The sequence below is a fragment of the Octopus sinensis genome, linkage group LG30 (assembly GCF_006345805.1).
Source record: "Octopus sinensis linkage group LG30, ASM634580v1, whole genome shotgun sequence".
NCBI lineage: Eukaryota > Metazoa > Mollusca > Cephalopoda > Octopoda > Octopodidae > Octopus > Octopus sinensis.
Window position 1 is genome coordinate 13,701,824 of NC_043026.1, and position 27,500 is coordinate 13,729,323.

General features: G+C 40.7%; 1 protein-coding gene and 1 long non-coding RNA gene across 6 annotated transcripts in view; both read left to right on the forward strand.

Moving 5' to 3' along the window:
- LOC115226566 (chromatin target of PRMT1 protein) overlaps window positions 1-27,500 on the forward strand; it is an 85,784-nt gene that overhangs the window by 40,078 nt on the left and 18,206 nt on the right. For 4 of the 5 annotated variants that reach the window (XM_029797569.2, XM_029797573.2, XM_029797571.2 and 1 more), the window contains exons 2-5: window positions 2,284-2,357; window positions 14,024-14,177; window positions 17,715-17,795; window positions 25,751-26,006. In XM_029797569.2, coding sequence (XP_029653429.1) covers window positions 2,284-2,357; window positions 14,024-14,177; window positions 17,715-17,795; window positions 25,751-26,006 — 565 coding nt within the window. The remainder of the gene's footprint in view (window positions 1-2,283; window positions 2,358-14,023; window positions 14,178-17,714; window positions 17,796-25,750; window positions 26,007-27,500) is intronic. The other variant, XM_029797572.2, reaches the window with a different exon arrangement.
- LOC118768573 lies at window positions 7,635-9,562 on the forward strand. Its single transcript, XR_005004383.1, has 2 exons — window positions 7,635-8,756; window positions 8,825-9,562. It is a non-coding gene; the product is annotated as an uncharacterized LOC118768573 (long non-coding RNA).

The following is a 27,500-nucleotide window of genomic DNA, read 5'->3' on the forward strand; positions in this document are numbered from 1 at the left end:
TAATTTCACGAGCAAGCTGTTCCGTTGATCGTATCAGCTGGGACCCTCGTCGTCGTAACCGGCGGAGTCTTTTTTTTTTATATATATATGATAAACTGTCCGACGAACGGGAACATGAAACTCAGAGTAACAGGTTTTGTTGAATTTCTGCTGCCTTTAAATAAAGCATATTACTCTACCACTGGTATTTGAGTACTCTTTTTTCCACCTTGTTTCACATTTATGTGTTTACTCCGGTATATATATATATATATATATAGATAGATATATATTTGGTTATTTTTGACTTGTTTTGATCATTGAACTGTGTGACCCCTGGTGGGACACTTCTGCTTTGGAAGGCTTTTTTTTTTGCTTTTTTTTTCTCTTCTTTCTTTTGAGTCTGATACTCACTTTATCAGTCCCATTCATCAAACCACTAAGTTACAGGGATGTAAATAAACCAACACCAATTGTCAAGTGGTGAGGGTACAAACACACACACACACAGACACATTTATATAGGCATGATAGATCGTTAGCCACTACACACATTTTTTTTCTCTCCTTGTTTTTTCTGTGTCCCTTTCTGTAGAAGAGCGTAGGCTCGAAACGTAAAAGACTTTTTCTATTCTTGAGCATTATACTAATACATCTGTTTGTTTTGTACACCACCTGTCTTCGTCTTTTGTTTTTTTTTCATAAACTCTCCCCATATATATATATATATATATATATACACATGCACATATATATACCTGTATATACATACGTATACATTATATATATATATAATAAAAAATAAATGCGCCCTTTTAAAGCCTAGCCAGGCTCATGGGCCCAGTTTCCCGGTTTCTATGGAATATGTGTTCCCCAGCTGGACGGGACACCGGTCCATCGCAGCGTTACTCATTTTTGCCAGCTGAGTGGACTGGAGCAACGTGAAATGAAGTATTTTGCTCCAAGAACACAACGCAATGCCCGGTCCAGGAATCGAAACCACAATCTTACGATCATGATGCTGATACCCTAACCACTAAGCCACATGCCTCCACACACACACACATATATATATACACACACACATGTATGTATATGTACACATGTACTTCCACATAGTTTCTCTCTACTAAATCGACTCGCAAGGCATTGGTTGGCCTGGGGTTATAGAAAAAGACATTTGTCCAAGGTGCTGCTCAGCAGGAATGAACCAGAAACCCTGTAATTACAAAATGAACCACTTTACCACACCTTCACCTATACTTATCTTATCATCTTTACCTTATTTGTTTGTCTGTGTGTCTGAGTGTATTGTGTTGAGTGAGAGATGAAAGGGATTTTCTGGCATCAGGATTAACATAGTCGACAATATAAACAAGCAGATTATTATATAGATACTTCACTTCCATGTTGCCTCTTTTATAATAGCCAAATTTATCTGTGACTTTACTGCTAGACAAATACATGCCATAAAGCTTCCAAATCTATTATTAACCCTTTCGTTACCAACCCGGCTGAAACCAGCTCTGGCTCTCAATACAAATGTCTTGTTTTCAAAAGTTCTGAATTAAAATCTTCCACCAAAACTTAGTCACAATTTATGTTCCTAACACTAGCTTAATGATAACTAAGTTATTTTACTAAACTTTTTGTTATATTTAAAATTAATTGAAAAAAGCACAGAGCATCTCAACAGAAATATGGTAACAAAAGGGTTGAAATATACAATAGAGAAACAATTCTTAACCCTTTTTGGTACCAACCTGGTTAAAACCACTTCTGTCTCTGTAGTACAAATGTCTTGTTTTCATAAGTTTTGAATTAAAATCTTCCACCAAACCTTAGTCGCAATTTATGTTCCTAACACTAGCTTAATGATAACTAAGTTATTTTACTAAATTCTTTGTTATATTTAAAATTAATTGAAAGAAGCACAAACATCTCAACAGAAATATGGTAACAAAAGGGTTGAAATATACAATAGAGAAACAATTCTCAACCCTTTTTGGTACCAACCTGGTTTTGTTTTCATAAGTTTTGAATTAAAATCTTCCACCAAACCCTAGTCACAATTTATGTTCCAAACACTAGCTGAATGATAATTAGGTTATTTTACTAAATTCTTTGTTATATTTAAAATTAATTGAAAAAAGCACAGAACATCTCAACAGAAATATGGTAACAAGTTGTTTTACTAAATTCTTAGTTATATTTAAAATTAATTGAAAGAAATACAGAGCATCTCAAAATAAATACAGTAACAAAAGGGTTAATATCCTCTGTGTTTTATCATTCTCTTTGCAGATATCCAATAAGATGGCTCAAGTCCCTGCTAAGATAGTGCTAAAGAGCACTACAAGGATGTCACTGAATGACCGGTGAGAAAATATTGCCTTCCGTTTGGAAATTGATTTTATTTCAACTTGGCTTTGCTCAGGCAGATCATATATATATATATGTATATATATCTATATATATATATGTATATATATCTATATATAAATATATATATATATTTATAAATATTATATATATATTATAATATTATATATATATATTTGATATATTATAAAAATTATATATAATTTTATATATTGTGAATATATTTTATATATACAAATATATATATTTTATATATATATTATAAACATATTATGTATATTTTTATATATATAAAGGAAGTATGCTTTCAAAATGGTCTGCGAAATAAATATATATATTTGAATAAAGTTAAGTTTATGAAAATGCAACAAAAGTGCTACCCTGATGACTTATTATGTGGGTTGGTGGCTCTGGCGGCGGCCCCAGCAGCATCGGTTGTGGGACTCGGTCGTCGAGGGGGAGAGGTGAGGGTGTGGGTGAGTGTAGAGGGGGCCCTGTGCGTGGCGTCTTGACTCGGGCTGTGATGTCGGAGGGGGCCCTGGCCCACTCTTCCGTTGCCTCCTCGTCCATGGTATGATGGGCCGCAATCTCTCACCCCCGTGCGTCTCGCTCCGAGTTGTTCATGGCCACGCCCTCTTTTGGGTTTACTCCGCTACACTGCATTCCACCCTCACTCCCTGCCTCCTCACCACCCTGTGTCTCTTCTCGACTCCCCACTTGCCATTCCTCTCCATTTCAGCATACTCTATCATCACCATATCTCTCTCTCTCTCTCTTTTTCGGCCATCAACATGTCCTCAAAGACTGATTCTCTCCCTCCTTGTCGATTCTTGTCCACAACTTGCCAGCCAGCCAGCCAACCAACCGACTAACCAGCCAGCCAGCCAGCCGGCTGGTGGTGACACACAACAGTTGCCTCTCTTTTCTTTTGTCTTTCTTTCTTTCTTTCTTGCTCTCTTCCTCTGTTGTTGTGTTGCCTCACGTCAGCCCACAGTCACAGTGGTAGCCACAACTGAGCTTAATTCCAAAAAGGGCAAAAAAAAATAATAAATACCACATAATATCTATACATGTCCATGTATATACACTCTCTCAATACACACATACACACACACATATATGCATATAAATATATATACATACATATATATATATATATATGTATATATATATATATATGTATATATATATATGTGTATATATATATATATGTATTATATATATATATATATATAATATATTATTATAGATGCATAAATGTATACGTGTGTATAGTTGTGTGCATGCATTGTATACAATTTATGCACATACTGTGGTAAGTGTATACATTCCAGCTCTGATCCTAAAATGCTACAAAGTGGTGTGTAGAATTTACATGTGTATATAAATGTTTGTATGCATATATATATATATATATATATGTTTATATGGACGCACGTTTCTGGATTAGAGTCATAAGATTAATTTCCTTTATCAACATAATATTCCGGTAAATATATCTATAAATGCTAGGAAATCTTACCTTCTATATTTCCGACCAAGCGACGTGGATATGCTGATTAGCTTCTGTATGTTCCGATGTCGCTTGGTCGGAAATATAAGAAGGTAAGATTTCCTAGCGTTTCTTAGATTTATTTACCGGAATATTATATATGTATATATATATATATTCTTTTATTTGTTTTAGTCATTTGACTGCAGCCATCCTGGAGCACAACAATTAGTTGAACAAACCGATCCTAGTACTTATTCTGTCGGAATCTTTTGCTGAACTGCTAAGTTACGGGGGACATAGTAAACACACCAGCATTGGTTATCAAGCGATGGGGTGGAGGGACAAACACAGACACACAAACATACACATATTTGTATACAACGGTCTTCTTTCAGTTTCCATCTACCAAATCCATTCACAAGGCTTTGGTCGGCCCAAAGCTATAGCAGAAGACACTTCCCCAAGGTGCCACGCAGTGGGACTGAACCCAAAACCATGTAGTTAGTAAGCAAGATTCTTACCATGCAGCCACTCATGCACCTTAATATATATATATGTATATATATATTATAGTGTGCTAGCCTGTTGGAATACCCTGGTCTGTACCTTGCTGTACTCAAGAAGACCCAACCTCCACAGTAGAAGCATGAAGGCTGCATCTCTTGGTGAAGGGGATTGGCCTGCAAAAGTTTTGTGCTGGTGCCACATGAAAGTGCTTGTGCCAATGGCATGTATATGCGCGCTCGTGCAAGTGCCACTTGAAAAACACCCAGCGCACACTGTAAAGTGGTTGGCATTAGGAAGGGCATCCAGCTGTAGAAACCAAACCAAATTACCCTAGAATCCAGTGCGGCTCTCTGGTCTGGCTTGCCAGCTCCAACCCATGCCAGCATGGAAAAACACATCAAAGGATGATGATGATGATGATTTTACCGCACCAGGCAACTGAGAGCAAAAACAAATTGCAGCATAAAGAAAATAGAACATATTTCTCCCTAGAAAAGTGCTTGCGAACATCCAGATTAGATATATCAATGAAACAGGCCCCTTTTGCAAAGTCATCCTCTTCCCCAATGCCCGCTCTGATATGGTCTTGGAAAAGTGACTGCATTCCAGGTTCAGATGGGAGTCCTTAGCTCATGCTGCCTTGCTCTTGATAGCAAGTGCCAATGAGCCATTGGCCCTATGGGGCTGTCCATCACCACTTCTGATAAGGCAGCCAAAGGGTTTCAAATCAGGAGGTATTTGGGGCTTAAAAGATCAATGTCTTTGGGGAGTGGTTTACACCTTTTTCTTGCTGCATGTGTATTGCTCTCTCTTTCTTCCTTTGGACATGTACCTGATGTCCTCATCTGCGATGCATCATACAGTGGACTCTGCCACCTTGAGATTGGAGGCCCTGCAATATGCTAAATTTTTCAATGTTTGTGTCCAGGGCCTTTTTCCTGGTAAAACTCACCCACTCCGATGACTACAGTCTACTAAAGTTGTGTTCACAAATGGCTGGCATACCTGATATATATATATATATATATATATAATTAATTAATAAGGGTGAGAGAATTAGATACTAATTTAATAGTATATTTATTCAACACCAAGTGGCCTAGTGCTACGAGAAACCTGGATTATTATAATATTTTATAACATATTATAATATTTTTACAAAATAAATATAAGAGAGTGGTAGTCGTACTGGCTTTCATGGGAAACATATATTTCGTGGTTGAAACCTTTTGGATTAACTGGTGCTAGAGTGAGCAATATAGTGACCACTCTCTTATATTTATTTATTTATATATATATATATATATATATTGCATGCATGTTTATATACACTCTCAGACACCTCAGTAGCCAAGAAAAATATATTACCAACATAATAATATAATGTTCTGTGCTTGCATGAAAAAGAAAAAAAATAACAATATGATAATATTGAGGATCAAATCCAGAGCTGGGATCGTCAGAAATAAGATTTCTGGTTTTGCTGCAACTCCCTTACCCTTTGCCATCACAACATTCTCCTTCTCTATCTCTCTGTCATACACACTTTTGTGTAAGCCCATTGCTTTCTTAAATACCATACCTCACTTGAGAGAGAGTGAGGACGTACGCAGCCTTGATGACGGAACCTAAACCATCCACGTCGATCCTGAATGGCTGCGTCTCTGCCACTCTTGGCTCCTCACCATTTCTACTGCCTCTGTTCTTCTGCTGGCACACTGTTCTTTCTTTCTACCCTCGTGTCACACTGTGCCATTTCTGTTTTCACCATACTACTGTTCTACCTTCTTTTGGACTTTGGTATGACCTCTTCACTACGGTCCCTATTCCGTCCCACACCTTGTCCAATGGGTCTACATCCTGCCACTCCTACTCCCTAATCACTTCCACTCACCTGTATCTAGCACTAGCAGTATTGCCTGGCTCAACGGGGGTTTAAGGGAGTCGCTGGCGATGTATCGTGATGATCAAAAATCCGGCCTGCTAAAATTTGGTTAAAGTGATTCAAACTGCAGACTCAACGCAAAATGGTCACATTTAATTCAAAGCGTTAAAAATGTTATGAAAACAATTGGTATGTGTTCACAAAGTCCAAACGATTAATACGAAAAAACCCTCCAGGCTACATCCCGAAAATTCATTTCTTTGCCGAATTTCTACAATGTTTACGGCGATTCGTTTTTATATCTTGATTTTTTATTTTTTCATGCAATTTACGCATGCTTGCACGCGTGGTGAACACAGTTCACGTCAAACAGCTGACTGAGTAAAGTTCACTATTCAATGCATGGGATAAGGCCTAAACAAACACATTATCGATTTTTGCACTTGTGAGATGAATTTCGGAACAGAAATAGCGCAGTTCAATTTCACTCGCCTAAACTTTAAGTGACCCATTTTTGATGGTTCTACGATTTGTTGGCTAGATGTGCCAGGAAGTTAAACACAGAGACACACAAGTTGAGTTTTATATATATATAGATGTCTCTAACTCTTTTAAGATGGAATTGTGTGGATCATAGAAATTTAGCTGCCGTTTCTAACAGGCTAACCGACTTTATTGAGACTTTCTAGTTGCACTGTACTATATTTAGTTATCGCTGTTGAACCCTAGGTCTGCTCTGATCCAGACGTTTCAGCTGTTACCTTCCTTTATTCAGGCAAAGTCTACCTAAGCCTACATTACTCAATGTATCCTTCCTTGTTCTTGTTGCTTTGCTCCAGAGGTGACCATCATGTCATTTATGTAGACATAATGTATCTAGGACTACACTATCCATTGTGTCCTTCCTAGCTCTTGTGGTTTAACCCTAGGTTGGCTCTGTTCCAGCTCATGATCATCCTGGCTTCTATTGAAATGGATTGTGTCTCTGACTGCATTATTTAATGTGCCATTCCTAGTTTTTGGTCCAGAGGTGACCATCCTGTCATATAGTTTAACATAGTGTATCTAGGACTACATTATCTAATGTGTCATTCCTAGTTCTTGTTTAGCCACAGGTCAGTCCTGATCCAGCAGACCTATGATCAAAGATATTCCAGCTGTGACCATCCTGTCTTTTATTATTCAGGCATAGTGTATCTAGGAGTACATTAGCTAATGTGTCCTTCCTTGTTGTTGTTTAGCCACAGGTCGGTCCTGATCCAGTAGACCTATGATCGAAGACATTCCAGCTATGACCATCCTGTCTTTTATTATTCATGCATCGTGTATCTAGGAGTACATTATCTAATGTGTCCTTCCTTGTTGTTTAGCCACAGGTCTGTCCTGATCCAGTAGACCTATGATCAAAGACATTCCAGCTGTGACCATCCTGTCTTTTATTATTCATGCATCGTGTATCTAGGAGTACATTATCTAATGTGTCCTTCCTTGTTGTTGTTTAACCACAGGTCGGTCCTGATCCAGCCTGCTCCAAAGTACTACTGGAGGTAACTAGCCTGTCGTTTATTCAGACATAGTGTACCTAAGAGTACATCATCTAACGTGTCCTTCGAGTCTTGTTTAGCCCCAGGTCAGTCTTGATCCAGGTCCAGCATGATCATAAGTGCCACCAGTGGTGACTGTTCTGTCTTCTATTCTGGCAGTGTGTGTCAGCTGACACCATTCCTTCCGTCCTTCCTTGCTGCTATTTCTAGCAAGTCAAAGTGACCCTACAGCTGCTGCCTTGTCGATTCCTCGTTAGGAATTTAGTTAAAACAAACAAATAATAATAATAATAATATTTAGAGTAAAATAGGCAACAGTCAACCTGAATGGCTGTCTGTTTCTCTCCCAAATTGCTGTTGTGGACACCAGTCGTTAGTGAACTAATTAACGAGTAACAAGCATTAGTATGGTACACTGGTAGTTCAGTTAGTTACCAGGTCGGGTGTCAATTGGAGTAATTCTACACCTCCCCCGCCATCAAAGCTGGCCTTGGTCTTTTTTTTTTTTGTTTTTGTTATTGTTACATGTTTCAGTCATTTGACTGTGGCCATGCTGGGGCACTTATGCATGTTTCAGTCATTTGACTGCAGTCGTGTTGGGGCACAGCTTTCACATCAGCCCCCCACCACTAGGCTCCAGCCATCAGGCCCCCACAACTAGGCTCCAGCCACCAGACTCCAGCCATCAGGCCCCCACCACTAGGCTCTGGCCAGCAGGTTCCACCACCAGGCTCCAGCCATCAGGCTCTGGCCAGCAGGTATTACAACCAGGCTCCAGTCATCAGGCCCCCACAACAAGGCTCCAGCCAGCAGGTCCCTCCACAAGGCTCCAGCCATCAGGCCCCATCCACCGGCTCCAGCCATCAGGCCCCCACCACCAGGCTCCAGCCATCAGGCTCTGGCCAGCAGGTATTACAACCAGGCTCCAGTCATCAGGGCCCCACAACAAGGCTCCAGCCAGCAGGTCCCTCCACAAGGCTCCAGCCATCAGGCCCCATCCACCGGCTCCAGCCATCAGGTTCTGGCCAGCAGGTATCACTACCAGCTCCCAACCATCAAACCCCAACCACCAGGCCCCAACAGCAGGTTCCAGCCGCCAGGCTCCGACCATCAGGCCTCATCACCAGGCTCCAGCCATCAGGCCCCCAACCACCAGTCTGTGGACCATTTCATACTTGGTGATGCAGAAAGAATATAAAAAAGGTTGACGGGGCGGCGGGGACTGCTGCCACTGTTCCAGTTCGTTTCTACTTCCGTATCACTTTCTCCTCATCATTCATCATTCTCATCTCATCATTCGCCCCCATTTGTGACACCCCTGAAAAGACACCTCAGTTTGGTGCTGAACATAATTAGGGTGTCCACCCCACTCTACCATCTATCTCTCTCTTGAAAGAAGGGAGTGTGCAGCATGGAATTTCAAAAGCTCAGGTAGTATATATATATACATCTACATTGCTCTTATATTTCATATGTATATAAAATATATATATGTGTATATATATATATATCTTAAGTGCTTATTTGATTGCATTGGAAAAAAAAAGCTTTTATCAAGCAACAACATTTTGCCAACAAAATCATAATAATGATAATAATAATAATAATAATAATAATAATTTGCAAATGAAAAACGATGTGGTAAAATAAATAAAAATTTGCAAAATCCTAAAACCCTCAAAACGGATAAACATATATTTATGCAAATATATGTAATATATTATTATGTTTAATGTGTGTAATGATTAAATGAAACAGCATGTGGCATAAGAAAAATTTGAAGAGAAAAAAAAAAGAGAATCGAAAAACTTGCTCAAGGCAAGATTCTCATGCTGAGTGGCCTCAACACAACATACACTTTGTATTTTTTGCCCTGCATAATTTTTGCTCACGATATTTCTGCTGCTGTTTCCACAACTCCACCCCTGCCTTGCCCCGCCCTTCTCTTCTCTTCTCTCTCTGATCCCCATCATTGATGTCTGTCTTAGCTGCAGTGGCCCAGCACAGTTGTGGAACAGTACAGCATCCCCTCATCATCATCATCTTCATCGTCATCTTCATCTGACCACCTCTTGTAAGACAAAGGTGCAGGCACTTGTTTATCTTCCAAGTGCTCTCTCTCTCCCTCTGTCTCTCTCCGTCTGTCTCTCTCCCTCTGTCTCTCTCCGTCTCTCTCCCTCTGTCTCTCTCTTTCTCTGCTTTTTGGTCCCTTTTATTCGATCTGGTGTATGTCTCGTTTTTTGTTTGGACTTCAATTGTATTCCCCCAATAACTGGCTTTATTTACTGGGTCATGGGTCAAGTTTCATCTCAGGTGCTTTCAATTTTGCATCCTTGCTTTGAATCCCCACATTCACTCTTTCCTCCTTCCCCGCTCTCTCTCTTTCCATTTTCATTTACAATAGAGTGTCTGCTTTTTTATGGACTTATCAGGGTTCACCATTCTGTACCCTTACTTAATCCACTTCTATTTGCACATCCACTTCTGCTCCTTCTCTCTCTCTCTGTCACACAGTGTGTGTGTATGTGTTTACATATATAGATGTATATATATATATATACATACATGTGTATATATATATACATGTGTTTATATATATACTAGCAGTATCGCCTGGCGTTGCTCGGGTTTGTTTCGACCCGCTGGAATTGAAATTTTTGAAAAGTAAAAATTTTGCATTATGTAGCTTGTTATTCTCTTCAAGTGAACATTTTTCTGGTTGAAATACACCAAAAAGTGGCGACACAGCAGTGAAAAAAATCGTAAAAAATAGGGATTTTCATAGAAAAAAAGTACCTTTTTGATGTAAATAATTTTTGGTGTTAACATGGTCCGATTTGAATTTTATCTTCTACGGAAGGAAGATCAACCCTTCTATCATACTCTCAATTTTGGTCAACCTGTGCCACAGGGTCTCGGAGGAGATAGTGTTAATTGAAGGCTACCAAACCTGGCGCACACAGACAACTTCAGCTTTATATAGAGAGAGATAACACACACACATCTATGTATGTATGTATGTATATATGTACATCTGTCCACTTCTTGCCATATTTTTATCCTTCACTTCCTACACACTCTCACACACAGACACACACACACCTTAGCTTACTATTTTCTCTCAACAATTGACACTGTCATATATGTATATGTTTGCGTGTCTATGTGTGTAAAGAGAAAGTGGGAGAAAGTGTGGTAATAGGCGGAGTAAAGCCTTTGAAGTGAGAGAGGGAAATCGTAAAATATTGAGTTTTTTCCAAATTTTTGCTTAATTGGGGGTCAAATTGAAAGAAAGTTATATGCCATGACTGAATCAAATCTACTTCGAAAAATCATAGGTAAATTCTAATTGAAGAAATTCTATATCGTAGAATTGTTTTAAAAAGGAACATGGGAACAGGCAGAGAAAATCTGCCTTTTATCATAAGAGATATATATACATGTGTATATATATATACATACATGTGTATATATATATATATTATATATATATATATATATATATATATTATATATATATATATATATTTAAAAAAGGAGATGTGGAACACGAGTTGTGATAGATAAAAAAAGGAAATGAAGAAAATGCTGACAAAATAATTTAAGTAAGGGAGAGTGTATTTAATTAGGTGAAAGTTCTTTTTACCGGTTGCGCATTTGTTATGCTTATCAAAAGATATTTTTTTAAGTGAGATAGAGTTCCTTTCTGATAGATTTTTTTATCAGAAAGGAACTCTATCTCACTTAAAAAAATATCTTTTTGATAAGCATAACAAATGCGCAACCGGTAAAAAGAACTTTCACCTAATTAAATACACTCTCCCTTACTTAAATTATTTTGTCAGCTTTTTCTTCATTTCCTTTTTTTATATATATATAGATATGTGCATATATTTATGTTTGTGTGTATGTCTACATGTATGTGTGTATATGTATATGCACACAATCACAAATCTGAAACACTAATCACGCATCAACATACCCCCAAAGTGCTCATTCTTTCTGTTCGTTTCTTCTTTCACCCAACCCACCCCTCACCTTTTTCCTTTTCTATGTCGCATCTTATTTACTTTGTCTTATTCTCCTAACTATTTTGAGATACGACCTGAGCGTTTCGTTGGTTTTATTATCACAGACTTACCTAGATATGTTTCAGGGAAATTTATACAAGTTATGTTGTATCCATAGATAGATTTGTGGGGCTTCTAGTGACTCCCTGTTAATCGTCCAATGTATAGCAGCACTTGGCCCTTCAGCACATAGCAGCCCAGTTGGTCCTTCAGTATATAACTACCTCAGTTGGTATTTCAGCATATAACAACCCCAGTTTGTCCTTCAGCATAGAGCAGCCCCAGTTGGTCCTTCAGCATATAGCAACCCCAATCAGTTCTTCAGCATATAGCAGTCCCAGTTGGTCCTTCAGCATATAGCAGCCCCATTTGGTCCTTCAGCATATAGCAACCCAATCAGTTCTTCAGCATATAGCAACCCCAATTGGTCCTTCAGCATATAGCAACCCCAATTGGTCCTTCAGCATATAGCAACCCAATCTGCTCTTCAGCATATAGCAACCCCAATTGGTCCTTCAGCATATAGCAACCCCAATTGGTCCTTCAGCATATAGCAACCCCAATTGGTCCTTCAGCATATAGCAACCCAATCAGTTCTTCAGCATGTAGCAAACCCAATTGATCCTTCGGTGCATAGCAACCCCAATCGGTCCTTCAGCATATAGCAACCCAATCAGTTCTTCAGCGTATAGCAGCCCCAGTTGGTCCTTCAGCATATAGCAACCCAATCAGTTCTTCAGCATATAGCAACCCCAGTTGGTCTTTCAGCATACAGTAACCCCTGTCAGCCCTAAGCATATAGCACACCTAGTAATCTCAGTTGGTCTGAGCAGTTCCCAAAACTCTGTTGGTCCTTCAATATAACAACCTTTCGTTGCTCCAGAGTATACCAAATTACCATAACCAATACTGATTTATTTCTGGTAATTCTACAGTGGCAAGCTAGCGGAATCATTACCATACTGGAAAAAAATGCTCAGAAGCATTTCTCTGGCTCCTATGTTCTTAAGTTCAAATGCCACCGTGGTCAACTTTTGCTTTTCATCCTGGGGTCAATGTAATCAACTTTTGCTTTTCATCCTGGGGTCAATGTAATCAACTTTCCCCTTAAATTTGAAGCCTTTTTGCTTATAATAGAATTATTAATGCTAAATCTTATTTAATTTTCGTAAAGTATACTAGCCATCTCAATATAGCTAACCACTAAGGGTGGGTGTTACTGTAGCTTGTAGCCCCAAGAGATCATCGTCTCTAGCTGGCTTTAGGCACACTTTCTGTGCACTTATGGTATTTGCAAAGGGAGGTCATTCCTATCTCGTCAACCTAAGTGATACGCTCGAACTGTAGTTTCGAGGTTGTTGCCTCTTGTCAACGTACGGCAATCACCGGTTTTACATCTCGTTCAGAGATTTATTATTGCTTATTTTATTTTATTTTGAGAAAACTTCGAAGCCATTCAATCTCTTTCTTTCTTGCTGTTATCATCATCCCATCATCGCATCATCATCATCACTACTTTCATTTCTCTTGTCATCATTATAATCCTTGTCATTATCATCAGTTCTTTTACTCTCCCTCATCAGCTCCTTAATCATCATTTCTCCGACATCGTCGTCACATCACTTTGTTGAGACGAAAGGATTTTTTCTTCTTTTTTTCCTTCTTGTTTGAAACTAATTGAAACGAGCAAAAAAAAAAAACCCCAAAAAAAAGACAAAGTGAAAAACACAACCATCATGACGATTGATATGATTAATAATAATAATAATAATAATATTAATAATAATGTTGGCAAAATAAGCATATGAAATATATAAATATATATTTGCAAATACATAAGGGCAAAATGAAAAATATTAAAGAAAATAAACAAAGGCCTAAGTTTATGATTATTTTGGGCTCATGTAATATGTTGTTGTGATTTTATGGTTGTGTGTGCCACAAGCCACATTTAACGACCACAATGTGTCGCCGTGGCTCTCCTTTCCCCCTCTCTCTTTTTCTCTCACTCTCCGCTCCCCCTTTCTCTCTCTCTCTTTCTGTTACTCCCCCGGCCCCATGCCCCGATCCCTTGCCGTGGCCCCGTGCCCCCCTCTCCGTCCCCCCCTCAGTTCGTAAGTGATGAATATACTTTACCGCCCTCCTTTCCCCCCACATGAAGCTTCACGAACATACAGAAGAGTCGTCCACCCGTGACGGTCCAGAACATTCGTGCCAAGATGGCGGCACAGCAGCAGGCGTCGGTGCGGAACCGTAGGCTAGCCCAGCAGATGGCTAACCGACCGAGCGTGATCGCGGCCCTGAAGATCAAGAGGGTAAGACTGCATTTTTTCATCTCCTTTGGCTCTGTCTTACTGGCTATCTACCCCTGTTTGTCTGTGTCTATCTTTTATCCTCTTGTCTGTTTGTCTATCCATCTGTCTATCTGTGTTTATCTCTCTATTTATCCGTCTGTCTATCTGTCCATCTGTCTATCTATCTATCTATCCATCTGTCTATCTATCTATCCATCTGTCTGTCTGTCTATCTATCCTTCTATCTATCTGTCTGTCTATCCATCTGTCTGTCTGTCTATCTATCTATCCATCTATCCGTCTGTCTATCTATCCATCTGTCTATCTATCTGTCTGTCTATCTATCTGTCTGTCTATCTATCTGTCCGTCTATCTATCTGTCCATCTGTCTATCTATCTGTCTGTCTGTCTATCTATCTATCCATCTGTCTATCTATCTATCCATCTGTCTATCTATCTATCCATCTGTCTATCCGTCTGTCTATCTATTTGTCTGTCTATCTATCCATCTGTCTATCTATCCATCTGTCTATCTATCTATCTATCCATCCATCCGTCTGTCTATCTATTTGTCTGTCTATCTATCCATCTGTCTATCTATCCATCTATCTATCTATCCATCCATCCGTCCGTCTGTCTATCTGTCTGTCTCTTGTGTCTATCCCCTTCCCTCTTCATCTTTCTATCTGTCTTTCCCCTCCCCTCATGTAGACATTATTTGTTATACAACAGTGAATATGTGAAACCTTAGCCAAACCTGTATGGAAGAACACCTCTACTGTGGTGCTCAGTGGGGTGTGTATGTGTATGCTTGGTAGTCATTCTGTATGTCTTAGAGTTAGTGCTTATGTGTGTTAGTCGGTCGGGGCGTGTCTGTATGCGTGTGTCTGCTTACGACTGTGCATGTGCCTCAGTTAATGTGTGTGTGTATGTATGTATGTATGTGTGTGTGTGTGTCTATGCATCACTGCATGTGCCTCAGTTAATGTGTGTGTGTGTGTGTGTATCAGTTTTGTCAGAGGTGATACAATGAATGAAACCCCACCGGCCCTATAACCCTTTAGCATTCAGATTACCTTTCCAAATGTAACCCTTATTTATTCACACTGTTAAACATATTGCTTATTCGTTCACATTATTTCGAATTAATCATGCATTATCTCATAGCTTTGAGATTTCGATGATGTGATTGCAGATTTGGCACGTAAAAAGCACCATCCGACCGTGGCCGTTTGCCGGCCTCGCTTGGCCCCATCGTGCTGGTGGCATGTAAAAAGCACCATCCGACCATGGCCGTTTGCCAGCCCTGTCTGGCCCCCGTGCTGGTGGCATGTAAAAAGCACCATCCGACCATGGCCGTTTGCCAGCCTCGCTTGGCCCCCGTGCTGGTGGCATGTAAAAAGCACCATCCGACCATGGCCGTTTGCCAGCCCCGTCTGGCACCTGTGCCGGTGGCACGTAAAAAGCACCCACTACACTCACGGAGTGGTTGGCGTTAGGAAGGGCATCCAGCTGTAGAAACACTGCCAGATCAGACTGGAGTCTGGTGCAGCCTTCTGGCTCCCCAGACCCCAGTTGAACCGTCCAACCCATGCTAGCATGGATAACGGACGTTAAACGATGATGATGATTGTTGAGTAGGTGTGAGAAGCTAGATCTGGCCACTTTGAGCATAAAGCAGGTAGAATATTTTGGCTGAATATGGTTGCTATAACCCTTTCAGCATTGTTTTGAATTAATCATGCATTATCTTATAGCTCTGAGATTTCAATGAGGCAACTGTTAGTTTTTGATTGACATTGAAGGGTAGGTGTGAGAGGCCAGGTCTGGTCAGTGGAATACTGTGGCCGGATATGGCTGGTTTAAATGTTAAAGAGTTAATAGGTGCAGGAGTGACTGTGTGGTAAGTAGCTTGTTTACCAACCACATGGTTCCGGGTTCAGATTTGCTGGATCAGAGCCAACCTAGGGTTAAACCACAAAAGCTAGGAAGGGCACAATGGATAGTGTAGTCCTAGATACATTATGTCTAAATAAAGGACATGGGTCACCTCTGGGGCAAAGCAACAAGAACAAGGAAGGATACATTGAGTAATGTAGGCCTAGGTAGACTTAGTCTGAATAAAGGAAGGCGCAGGAGTGGCTGTGTGGTAAGTAGCTTGCTTACCAACCACATTGGTTCCAACGGATTCAGTCCCTTTGCGCGGCACCTTGGGCAAGTGTCTTCTACTATAGCCTCGGGCCGACCAAAGCCTTGTGAGTGGATTTGGTAGACGGAAACTGAAAGAAGCCCGTCGTATATGTATATATATATATATATGCGTTTGTGTGTCTGTGTTTGTCCCCCTAGCATTGCTTGACAACCGATGCTGGTGTGTTTATGTCCCCGTTACTTAGCGGTTCGGCAAAAGAGACCGATAGAATAAGTACTGGGCTTACAAAAAAGAATAAGTCCCGGGGTCGAGTTGCTCGACTAAAGGCGGTGCTCCAGCATGGCCGCAGTCAAATGACTGAAACAAGTAAAAAGTGTAAAGAGAGTGCATTACCTTGTAGCTTCAAGTGATTATTTGGTTTTAGAAGAATATTGTAGGGTAGGTGTGAGGGGCCAAATCTGGTCTGTGTGAGCATATCACAAGTGGAATACTGTGGCCGGATATGCCTGGTTTAAATGCTAAAGAGTTTATCATACATTACTTTGTAGCTTCAAGTGAGTGTTTGTTTTTAGAAGACTATTGTAGGGTTGGTGTGAGAGGCTGGATCTGCCCAGTCTTAACATGAAACTGGTAGAATGTTTGGGCCATTTCTATGGCTGTTTCAAATGCTAAAGGGTTAAAAACTTATGGGAAAGGAATTTCAGGGTTGCATATTTAGAGAGGAAGGACTAGTTTGAGTGGGAATGTGTGTTTTTAGTGTATGATGCAGCGGGAGGAGGTGTGACTCAATGAGGAGCCAAGGTGTGGCAATTATGGCCCGTGGGGGAGGGCGCTGTGGTGAACATAGTCGAGGTGAATTTTAGGGGCTACAATAGAAAAAGTATGGTTGTAGTCTTGGGTCAAGTGGGTAAAGAGTTTGCTTCACAATCATGAGGTCCCAGTTTCAAGTCTGCTGTGGGGCACGTTGAGTAAGTGTCTTTTACCATGGCCTCAGTGTGACCCCCGAGACGTGTCTCGTGTCCCCTTAAACTTCACCCCTACCATCTTTGATGTCTTGGAATAATTTTTTGGCAGATAAAAAAAAAATTGAAGTCTTCAGTTCTTTTTTATAGTTTCAGCATTTTTATTAATTCTTTGATTAACATTAATGACTTTTACTTCTCGTTATGGTTACGATTTCAAGTTGATTAGTAATTATTTTCAGCTCACTACTACCTTGAGTGCAAGGGTACCGCGTGCACTTGAGTATATGTTTTCCATGCAGAAGGCACCCCCCAGTAAAAAAAAAACAATTTTCAATATTTGTCACATGTATATATATATATATATATATACATATATACATGTATATGTATGTATATGAATACATATATATATATATTCTTTTATTCTTTTACTGGTTTCAGTCATTGGACTACGGCCATGCTGGGGCACCGCCTTCAAGGGTTTTAGCTGATCATATTGACCCCAGTAACTATCTCAGTCAGGTATTTATTCATAATATGTGTACGTTTACGTCTAGAGTTGCATATGAGAAGAGTACTCAGTACATGTAGTAGAGTATATATTTTGTGTCAAGTCAACCGTTCATTCACTCCTTGGCTACTCGGAGTATTTATTCTTTTGCATGAAAACTCTCATTCAGGCTCTGTATGTTTGTATTTATTTATTTATTTATATCTTTTATTCTTTTGTTCCTTTTTTTCACTTGTTTCAGTCATTAGACTGGTGCCATGCTGGAGCACCGCCTTGAACTTTTAGTCGGACGAATCCACCCCCACCCCCCCAGTACATATTTTTTAAAGCCTGGTACTTATTCTATCGGTTTCTTTTGGAGAACTGCTAAGTTACGAAGAATGTAACAGACTGTCTAGGGGACACAACTCGACCTTTTTAACTCTCAAAAAAAAATTTACCGTAATTTTTTTTCCATTTTTTGGCTATAACTCTCTAAAAATGCTTTATAGTTATTTCCCTTACAAACCCGAGCAACGCCGGGCGATACTGCTAATATACATATATGTATGTATGACTGGCTTCTTTCAGTTTACCAAGTCCCCTCACAAGGCTTTGGTTGGCCTGAGACAATAGTAGAAGAAACTTGCCCAAGGTGCCACGCAGTGGGACTGAACCCAGAACCATATGGTTAAGAAGCAAGCTTTTTACAACACAGCCATACCTGCGCCTATATATCATTTCTCTTTTACTTGTCCTTGGACTGCAGCTATGCTGGGGCACTACCTTAAAGGGTGTGGTCAAAACAAACTGACCCTAGTATTTATTTATTTTTTAAAGTCTGGTACTTGTTCTGTAGGACTTGTTCGCCGAACCACTTAGCTATGGGGACACAGACCAACATCGGCTGTTGAGCAGTGGAAGGAACATTCACACACACACAGCGGGTTTCCATGAAGCACTGGTCAACCTGGAGCCATTATAGAAGGCACTTGAGGCTAAGGTGCCATGCAGTGGAACAGAACCCAGAACCACATGGCTGGAAAGCAAGCTTCTGAACCGCACAGCCATACCTGTGCCTATAACGAATATTAGTGGAAGCAGTATGATGTAAAAGACATTTTGATATATTTTACAATCCTAAAGTGGCGACATCGGTGTTCAGCATGAGGCTCTCAAGGAAGAAGTAGGGTGACATGACATCAGGAAGTTTCGTATCCCGGAAACCAGGGCTTGTCTCCCGGTGGTTGGTATGAATAGAGTTAGTTGTATAGAATTTGATATTCTGAATCTTCTGTTGGTTTATGATGGCATCCCTGTTCACATGATGAGATCATCATCGTTTAACGTCCATTTTCCATGCTAGCTTGGGTTGGCCGATTTTGACTGAGGGCTGGCGAACCAGATGGTTGCACCAGGCTCCAGTCTTGATCTGGCAGAGTTTCTACAGCTGGATGCCCTTCCTAACGCCAACCACTCCAACAGTATAGTGGGTGCTTTTTACGTGCCACCAGCACGGGGGCCAGTCAGGCGGTACTGGCAATGACCTCGCTCGAATCTTTTTACATGTGCCAGTGAAGCGGCGTTGGTAACGATCATGCTCGAATGGTGCCCTTTTACGTGCCACGGGTACGGAAGCCAGTTGGCTGCTCTGGCAACGATCACGCTCGGATGGTGCTCTTGGCACCCTACTATCACAGGTATGAGTGCCAGTAAGGCGACGCTGGTAACGATCATACTCGAATAGCCACTCTGTCAACGATCACACTTGTATGGTGCTCTTTGCAACCCGCTAGCACAGATGCCAGTCATCGAAATGATTTTGATTTTCATTTCACTTGCCTCAACAGGTCTTCGCAAGCAAAGTTTAGTGACCAAAGAAGGAAAAGGTACGCACAAGCGGGCTGGTTATGCTCGTTGCATAGGCCACAGGTTGTGGTCTCATCTGGTTTGCCAGATCTTCTCAAGCACAGCATATTTCCAAAAGTCTCAAGATGACGAACACAAAACACTTCCCTTTTTATTTTTGTTCTACTGGCATCTTTGACTGATTATCTAGAATAGATATTGTTAATACTACAACATCAGCATGAAAGATTAGTTATGACAAAGATTATCTTTAACCCTTTAGCATTCACACCGGCCATATCCGGCCAAAATATTTAACCTGTTTTATATTGAAACTGACCAGATCTCGCCTCTCACCTCATCCCTACAATGTCAGTCTAAAACTAAAAAATCACATCACTGAAATCTCTAAACTACAAGATAACGCAGGATTAATTCAAGCCATTTTAAATAAACAAACATGACATTTGACAGAATAATCTGAACACTAAAGGGTTAACCTTTTCACATTTGAACCAGCCATATCTATCCCAAATAGTCTAGTTCTTGTATGTTCAAACCAGCCAGATCGGACCTCTCACACCTACCATACAATGTCATTCTAAAATTAACGTCACCTTCAAGTATCAAAGCTATGATATAATGCATGATTAATTTCAAAATAATGTGAATAAATAAACATTATATTTAACAGGGATCTTTATGAAAAAAAAGGGCTAAATTGTGTTATGTTCTTTATTGTTCTGTTAAGCATGTGATCCTCTGATTTGTAAAAAAAAAAATTGTCTTGCATGTTGCTGGTCCATGGGGCAAAACTGTTGGGGAGTGCTGACATGGGTGACCCAATTAACTGTGGGTGTTGTGAAACGTTGTAGTCAGAGTAAGGCCACGGTGGAGAAAATCCCGCAGCCTATTAACTGTTTGTGTAACTGGGGGCCTTCGGGGCCTTCTTTCTTCCTCTGAGTGAAGGGCAAAGTGTTGTGGTGCTTGTGTACTAAGTGTGACACTGCATGGCATTGGAACATGGTGAGCTGGCAGAATCGTTAGCACGCCGGGCGGAATGCGTAGCCGTTACGTTCTGAGTTCAAATTCCGCCGAGGTCGACTTTGCATTTCATCCTTTCGGGGTCAATAAATTAAGTACCAGTTACGCACTGGGGTTGATGTAATCGACTTAATCTCCTTGTCTGTCCCCTCTGTGTTTAGCCCCTTGTGGGTAGTAAAGAAATAGGTATTGGAACATGGTGAGCTGGCAGAAACGTTAGCACGCCGGGCGAAATGTGTAGCCGTATTTTGTCTGCCGTTACGTTCTGAGTTCAAATTCCGCTGAGGTCGACTTTGCCTTTCATCCTTTCGGGGTCAATAAATTAAGTACCTATTTCTTTATTACCCACAAGGGGCTAAACAAGGACAGATATAGGTATAAAGTCGATTACATCGACCCCCCAGTATGTAACTGGTACTTAATTTATCGACCCCGAGAGGATGAAAGGCAAAGTCGACCTCGGCGGAATTTGAACTCACAACGTAACGACAGACGAAATACGGCTACGCATTCCGCCCGCCGTGCTAACGTTTCTGCCAGCTCGCTGCCTTCCAATAAATTAAGTACCAGTTACGCACTGGGGTCGATGTAATCGACTTAATCCGTGTGTCTGTCCTTGTTTGTCCCCTCTGTGTTTAGCCCCTTGTGGGTAGTAAAGAAATAGGTATTTCGTCTGCTGTTACATTCTGAGTTCAAATTCAGTCGAAGTTGACTTTGCCTTTCATCCTTTCGGGGTTGATTAAATAAGTACCAGTTACGCACTGGGGTCGATGTAATCGACTTAATACCTATGTCTGTCCTTGTTTGTTCCCTCTGTGTTTAGCCCCTTGTGGGTAGTAAAGAAATAGGTATTTCGTTTGCCGTGACGTTCTGAGTTCAAATTCCGCCGGGGTCGACTTTGCCATTCATCCTTTCGGGGTCGATAAATTAAGTACCAGTTACGCACTGGGGTCGATGTAATCGGCTTAATCCTTTGTCTGTCCTTGTTTGTCCCCTCTGTGTTTAGCCCCTTGTGGGTAGTAAAGAAATAGGTATTGGAACATGGATGTTGAATGTAGCAGATGTGAGAACATGCTTCAGTGGCTGTGTTATATTCTTTTCTAGTATTGGCCACATGGTTTGAAATTTTGGTGAAGGGGGGTAAGTTTATGACATCAACCCCCTCTCAACTGGTACTTATTTTATCAGCCCCAAAAGGATGAAAGGCAAAGACTGATTTTTGAAGAATTTGAACTCAGAACGTAAAGATGAATGAGATGCTGCTAAGCATTTTGCTAGCTTGATGTCTTATTGTGGGTGTGTGATATTAGCATGGCTTGATGGTTAGAATGTCCGGCTCACAATCATGGGGTAGTGTGTTCAATTTCCAAATTGGGTCGTGTTGTGTTCTTGAGCAAGACACTTTATTTCACATGGTTCCAGTTCACACCCCTGCAGAAATAAGTTGCAATACCACTGGTGTCAAGCTGTATTGGCCCCTTTGCTTTCCCCCTGGACATCATCGGTGGCATGGAGATCGGAGAGGCTGGTACACATGGGCAACTGTTGGTCTTCCACAAACAGCCTTGCCTGGACTTGTTCCTCAGAGGGGAAACTTTGTAGGCGCAATCTCATCATCATCGTTCGACCGTGGTCGAGACAATGGAATTTACCATGCTACGCCAGACTTCACGGTCCATCATGGCATTACGGAGGTCCTGTTGTTGGATGCCTGTATCCCTGGAGATTACATCAGGGCAGGAGAGTGTGCGCCCTCTGGTATCGCGAGTGGATGGCTTCCAGAGGAGAAGAGTAGAAATTACCGCGTTTTCAGCTCTACAACAATGTCCAGCAAACTGGACTCTCCTACCTTTCACAAGAGATGACACAGGTGGTAGTTTCCCATATATTTGTACTTTGGTTGGATGACGCTTCCATGAGAGATTTTGAGCTCTCATAAGGAGGCGAGTGTAGGTTCCATCCAACCACCTCTCGAGCTTCTTTGATAACGTCCAGGTTTCTGAGCCATAGAGTAGAATTGGTTCGACTGGTATCGCGAGCAGATGGCTTCCAGAGGAGAAGAGTAGAAATTACCTCGTTTTCAGTTCTACAACAATGTCCAGCAAACTGGACTCTTCTACCTTTCACAAGAGATGACACAGGTGGTAGTTTCCCATATATTTGCATTTTGGTTGGATGACGCTTCCACGAGAGATTTTGAGCTCTCATAAGGAGGCGAGTGTAGGTTCCATCCAACCGCCTCTCAAGCTTCTTTGATAACGTCCAGGTTTCTGAGCCATAGAGTAGAATTGGTTGGACTGGTATTGCTAGTAGATGGCTTCCAGAGGAGAAGAGTAGAAATTACCTCGTTTTCAGTTCTACAACAATGTCCAGCAAACTGGACTCTTCTACCTTTCACAAGAGATGACACAGGTGGTAGTTTCCCATATATTTGCATTTTGGTTGGATGACGCTTCCACGAGAGATTTTGAGCTCTCATAAGGAGGCGAGTGTAGGTTCCATCCAACCGCCTCTCAAGCTTCTTTGATAACGTCCAGGTTTCTGAGCCATAGAGTAGAATTGGTTCGACTGGTATCGCGAGCAGATGGCTTCCAGAGGAGAAGAGTAGAAATTACCTCGTTTTCAGTTCTACAACAATGTCCAGCAAACTGGACTCTTCTACCTTTCACAAGAGATGACACAGGTGGTAGTTTCCCATATATTTGCATTTTGGTTGGATGACGCTTCCACGAGAGATTTTGAGCTCTCATAAGGAGCGAGTGTAGGTTCCATCCAACCGCCTCTCAAGCTTCTTTGTAACGTCCAGGTTCTGAGCCATAGAAGAATTGGTTGGACTGGTATTGCTAGTAGATGGCTTCCAGAGGAGAAGTAGAAATTACCTCTTTTTCAGCTCTACAACAATGTCCAGCAAACTGGACTCTCTTACCTTTCACAAGAGATGACACAGGTGGTAGTTTCCCATATATTTGCATTTTGGTTGGATGACGCTTCCACGAGAGATTTTGAGCTCTCATAAGGAGGCGAGTGTAGGTTCCATCCAACCGCCTCTCAAGCTTCTTTGATAACATCCAGGTTTCTGAGCCATAGAGTAGAATTGGTTCGACTGTGGCTTTGAAGATTTCAAGTTTGAAATCTCATGGTCATCTTTACCCTTTATAAGGAATTAGCATGCATGAATGACTGAGCACAGGTGAGCTGTGGGAATGGGTGTAAGAGGGTCCAGCTGTAGTGTGGAAGGGAGAAGACCCCAACCTGTATGGATATGTGTGGAGGATAACTGGAAGGGATGAAGAAGTACCAAGGGATTGAACAAGAGAGGGAAACTGGGGAAGGGAAACATTTGGGAACAAGTAGGGATCTTATCTAAAGATGTTGGGCCTCACAATCGAGATAAACCCAAACAACCCGTGCAGACACGAGAGCGATACGAATCTTATAGGGTGGTCATGTTGATGATCGTATGTAGTGTGTGTCATCATCATCAATGTCATCTAACATCCGCTTTCCGTGCTGGCATGGGTTGGATGGTTTGACTGAGAACTGGCAAGCTGAGAGGCTGCACCAGGCTTCAGTCTGATCTGGCAATGTTTCTACAGCTTGATGCCCTTTCTAATGCCAACCACTCCAAGAGTGTACTGGGTGTTTTGTATGTGCCAGTCAGGTGGCACTGGCATCGACCCCGGCTGCGATTTCACTCGGGTCTTCACAAGCACTGCATATTGCCCAACAATTCAAGGGTGCTTTTAAATGGCCCAGTTATGCGACACATACGTGTGTATATATGTATGTGTATGTACATGTGTGTGTATATGTATATATATTGGTAAAAACGGTAAGATAACAAAAGAAAGAAAGAGACCTCAATATTATGTAAATAGAGGAAATTTATCTGTAAATATAATATGTGACAATTATTCAATAGTCAAGATAAAACTCTGAGTTTCGGATCAGTAGCCAAGATAACCGAAGAGATGGTGTTGTGGATTTCCACCTCAGCATCCGAAACTCAGAGTTTTATCTTGGCTATTGAATAATTGTCACATATTATTTTACAGATATATGTATATATATAATAATAAGAGTAAATAATTCCTATAATGGTTTTTAAAAAAAACCAACAATTATTTACTGGTAGAATTCGGTATGTAAATATAGCCGATTAACGGTAGGAGCTTCTGTAAAGTTCAGTATATATATTGTATATAAATAAATGGGGGCAGGCAAACATATATACTGAACTTTACAGAAGTTCCTACCGTTAATCGGTTATATTTACATACCGAATTCTACCAGTAAATAATTGTTATAGGAATTATTTACTCTTATTATTATATTACTAATTGGAATTTTCACTCCCTTACGACAACCCATAGTTCCTACCTCTAAGGAACTATTCTTGTAATGCGCATGGCAAAATTTTGGAGGGTAAATTTACGAATTCAACTGTCTATATAGGTTTAGCCTATGCTCACTTCCTTCAACTATTTTGATGTCGCATGATCAGAAGGTTTGAGGTACGTAGCATTTGATAAATCTATTTCAGTGGAGAGTTGCGCCGATGACGGATGTGAAATATGTATGTAATATATATTAAAAATATATATGAAATATATATTCAATATATTTATAATCCAGAAAAATGATGTTCGCAGATAACCACCAGATTTTGTTTTCGTTATCTATTCCTTCTGTTTTGCATATGTGAATTACAAGGGTATGTCGTATGTGGAGTCCCACTTGTAGAAAATAGAAATAAACAGTCTTGACTGCTATTTCTAATTTTTCGGTATGCGGCCAAGCAACTTGTTGCCTGCCCCATTTATTTATATACAATATATATATATATATATATATATATATATATATATATATGTATATATATAATATATTATATATTTCATTCGCATAAGTGTACATGTATCTTGTGTAGGTGTAACTGTGCATGCATATCTATGTAGACACTTGTGTATATATGTATAGGTGTGTGTTTTCTGCATGTATATATATAAATATGTATAGGTGTACCTGTATCTGTGTGTGTATGTGTGTGTTTATGAATATATTCATTGGCATCTTCTTTTTGTAACATTTACAGCGCAGTCTGAAGCAACGGTTGGGCAAAAGCAACGTGAAGTCACGACTGAGCCTGTCGGTGATGAGGGGGCGTGGCGGGCGCGGGCGGTCAAGAGGCGGGCGCTTCAGGGGGCGAGGACTGAACCCAGGTATGCGGGGCATGTCAGGACGGGGCCGGGGCTCCAACCTGTCTCGACAGCACAGTGCACTCTCGCTGGGGACAAGCGGCCCTGGTGGTATGGAGGATGGACGCAATATGCCAATGTTACGTGGACGAGGTAATGTATTTTAAATAATATACACTCCCTACATATATATATATAAATAATATATATATACACATATATATACATATATATATACACATATATATATATATATTCATATATATATATATTCATATATATATATACACATATATATATATATATACACATATACATTATATATACACATATACATATACACATATACATATATATTATATATACACATATACATATATATATACACATATACATATATATATATATATATATATATTATACATACAAACATACACACATATATATATATATGCATATATATCACGTGACCGACCAGACCATCAGATGTTACACATTGCTGGTCACAATGCATTCGCATTGTTTTAGCCTTCGAATGACGCCACCCCGCTGGCTAAGCGAGCAGGCCAACAGAAGAAAGAGTGGTGAAAGAGTACAGCAGGGATCACCACCCCCTGCCGGAGCCTCGTGGAGCTTTTAGGTGTTTTCGCTCAATAAACACTCACAACACCCGGTCTGGGAATCGAAACCACGATCCTACGACCGCGAGTCCGCTGCCCTAACCACTGGGCCATTTTGCCTCCACATATACATATATATACATATATACATACAGGGTGTGGATGGTATTTGAAGACATGCATTTTTAGTCATTATTTTATTTGACTAATTTTTATTGAACTTCTATTTCAGAAATTAACATTGATAGGCCCTATGCTTACTAATGAAATGAAAAGACATTCTGTGATTGTGGCTTTGAAGGCTAAGCAGGGTGGTTTAGAAATTTCTCATTTTCTGAAAGTTGCAAGATCTTTTGTCTGCAAGATTCAATGTGAGTTAGAGAAAGATGGGATGCGTCCATGCTGGAGCTCCACCTTTAGTCGAGCAAATCGACCCCAGCACTTATTCTATCGGTCTCTTTTGCCGAACCACTAAGTTACGGGGACATAAACACACCAGCATCGGTTGTCAAGCGATGTTGGGAGGACAAACATACATACATACATATATATATATACACGACGGGCTTCTTTCAGTTTCCGTCCACTCACAAGGCTTTGGTCTGCCCGGGGCTATAGTAGAAGACACTTGCCCAAGGTGCCACGCAGTGGGACTGAACCTGGAGCCATGTGGTTGGTAAGCAAGCTACTTACCACACAGCCACTCTTGCGTGCGGTAGTATCTCTTTGGCCTGAGGCTATAACAGAAGACACTTGCCCAAGATGCCACGCAGTGGGACTGAACCCAGAGCCATGTGGTTGGTAAGCAAGCTACTTACCACACAGCCATGCCTGAGCCATAGAACTATTTCTCAACAGCAAACTCCTCTACTCCATGAAACCGCTATCCTCACACTCACCTTCATACATCTGCATATTGCACTCTCTCATATGCCTGCGTACTGACCATCTCTCTCACGTCTGTTATACTGTACTTCGTTGCACACACATTTGCTAGCCATCAGTTACACACCTTTCTATACTTAAC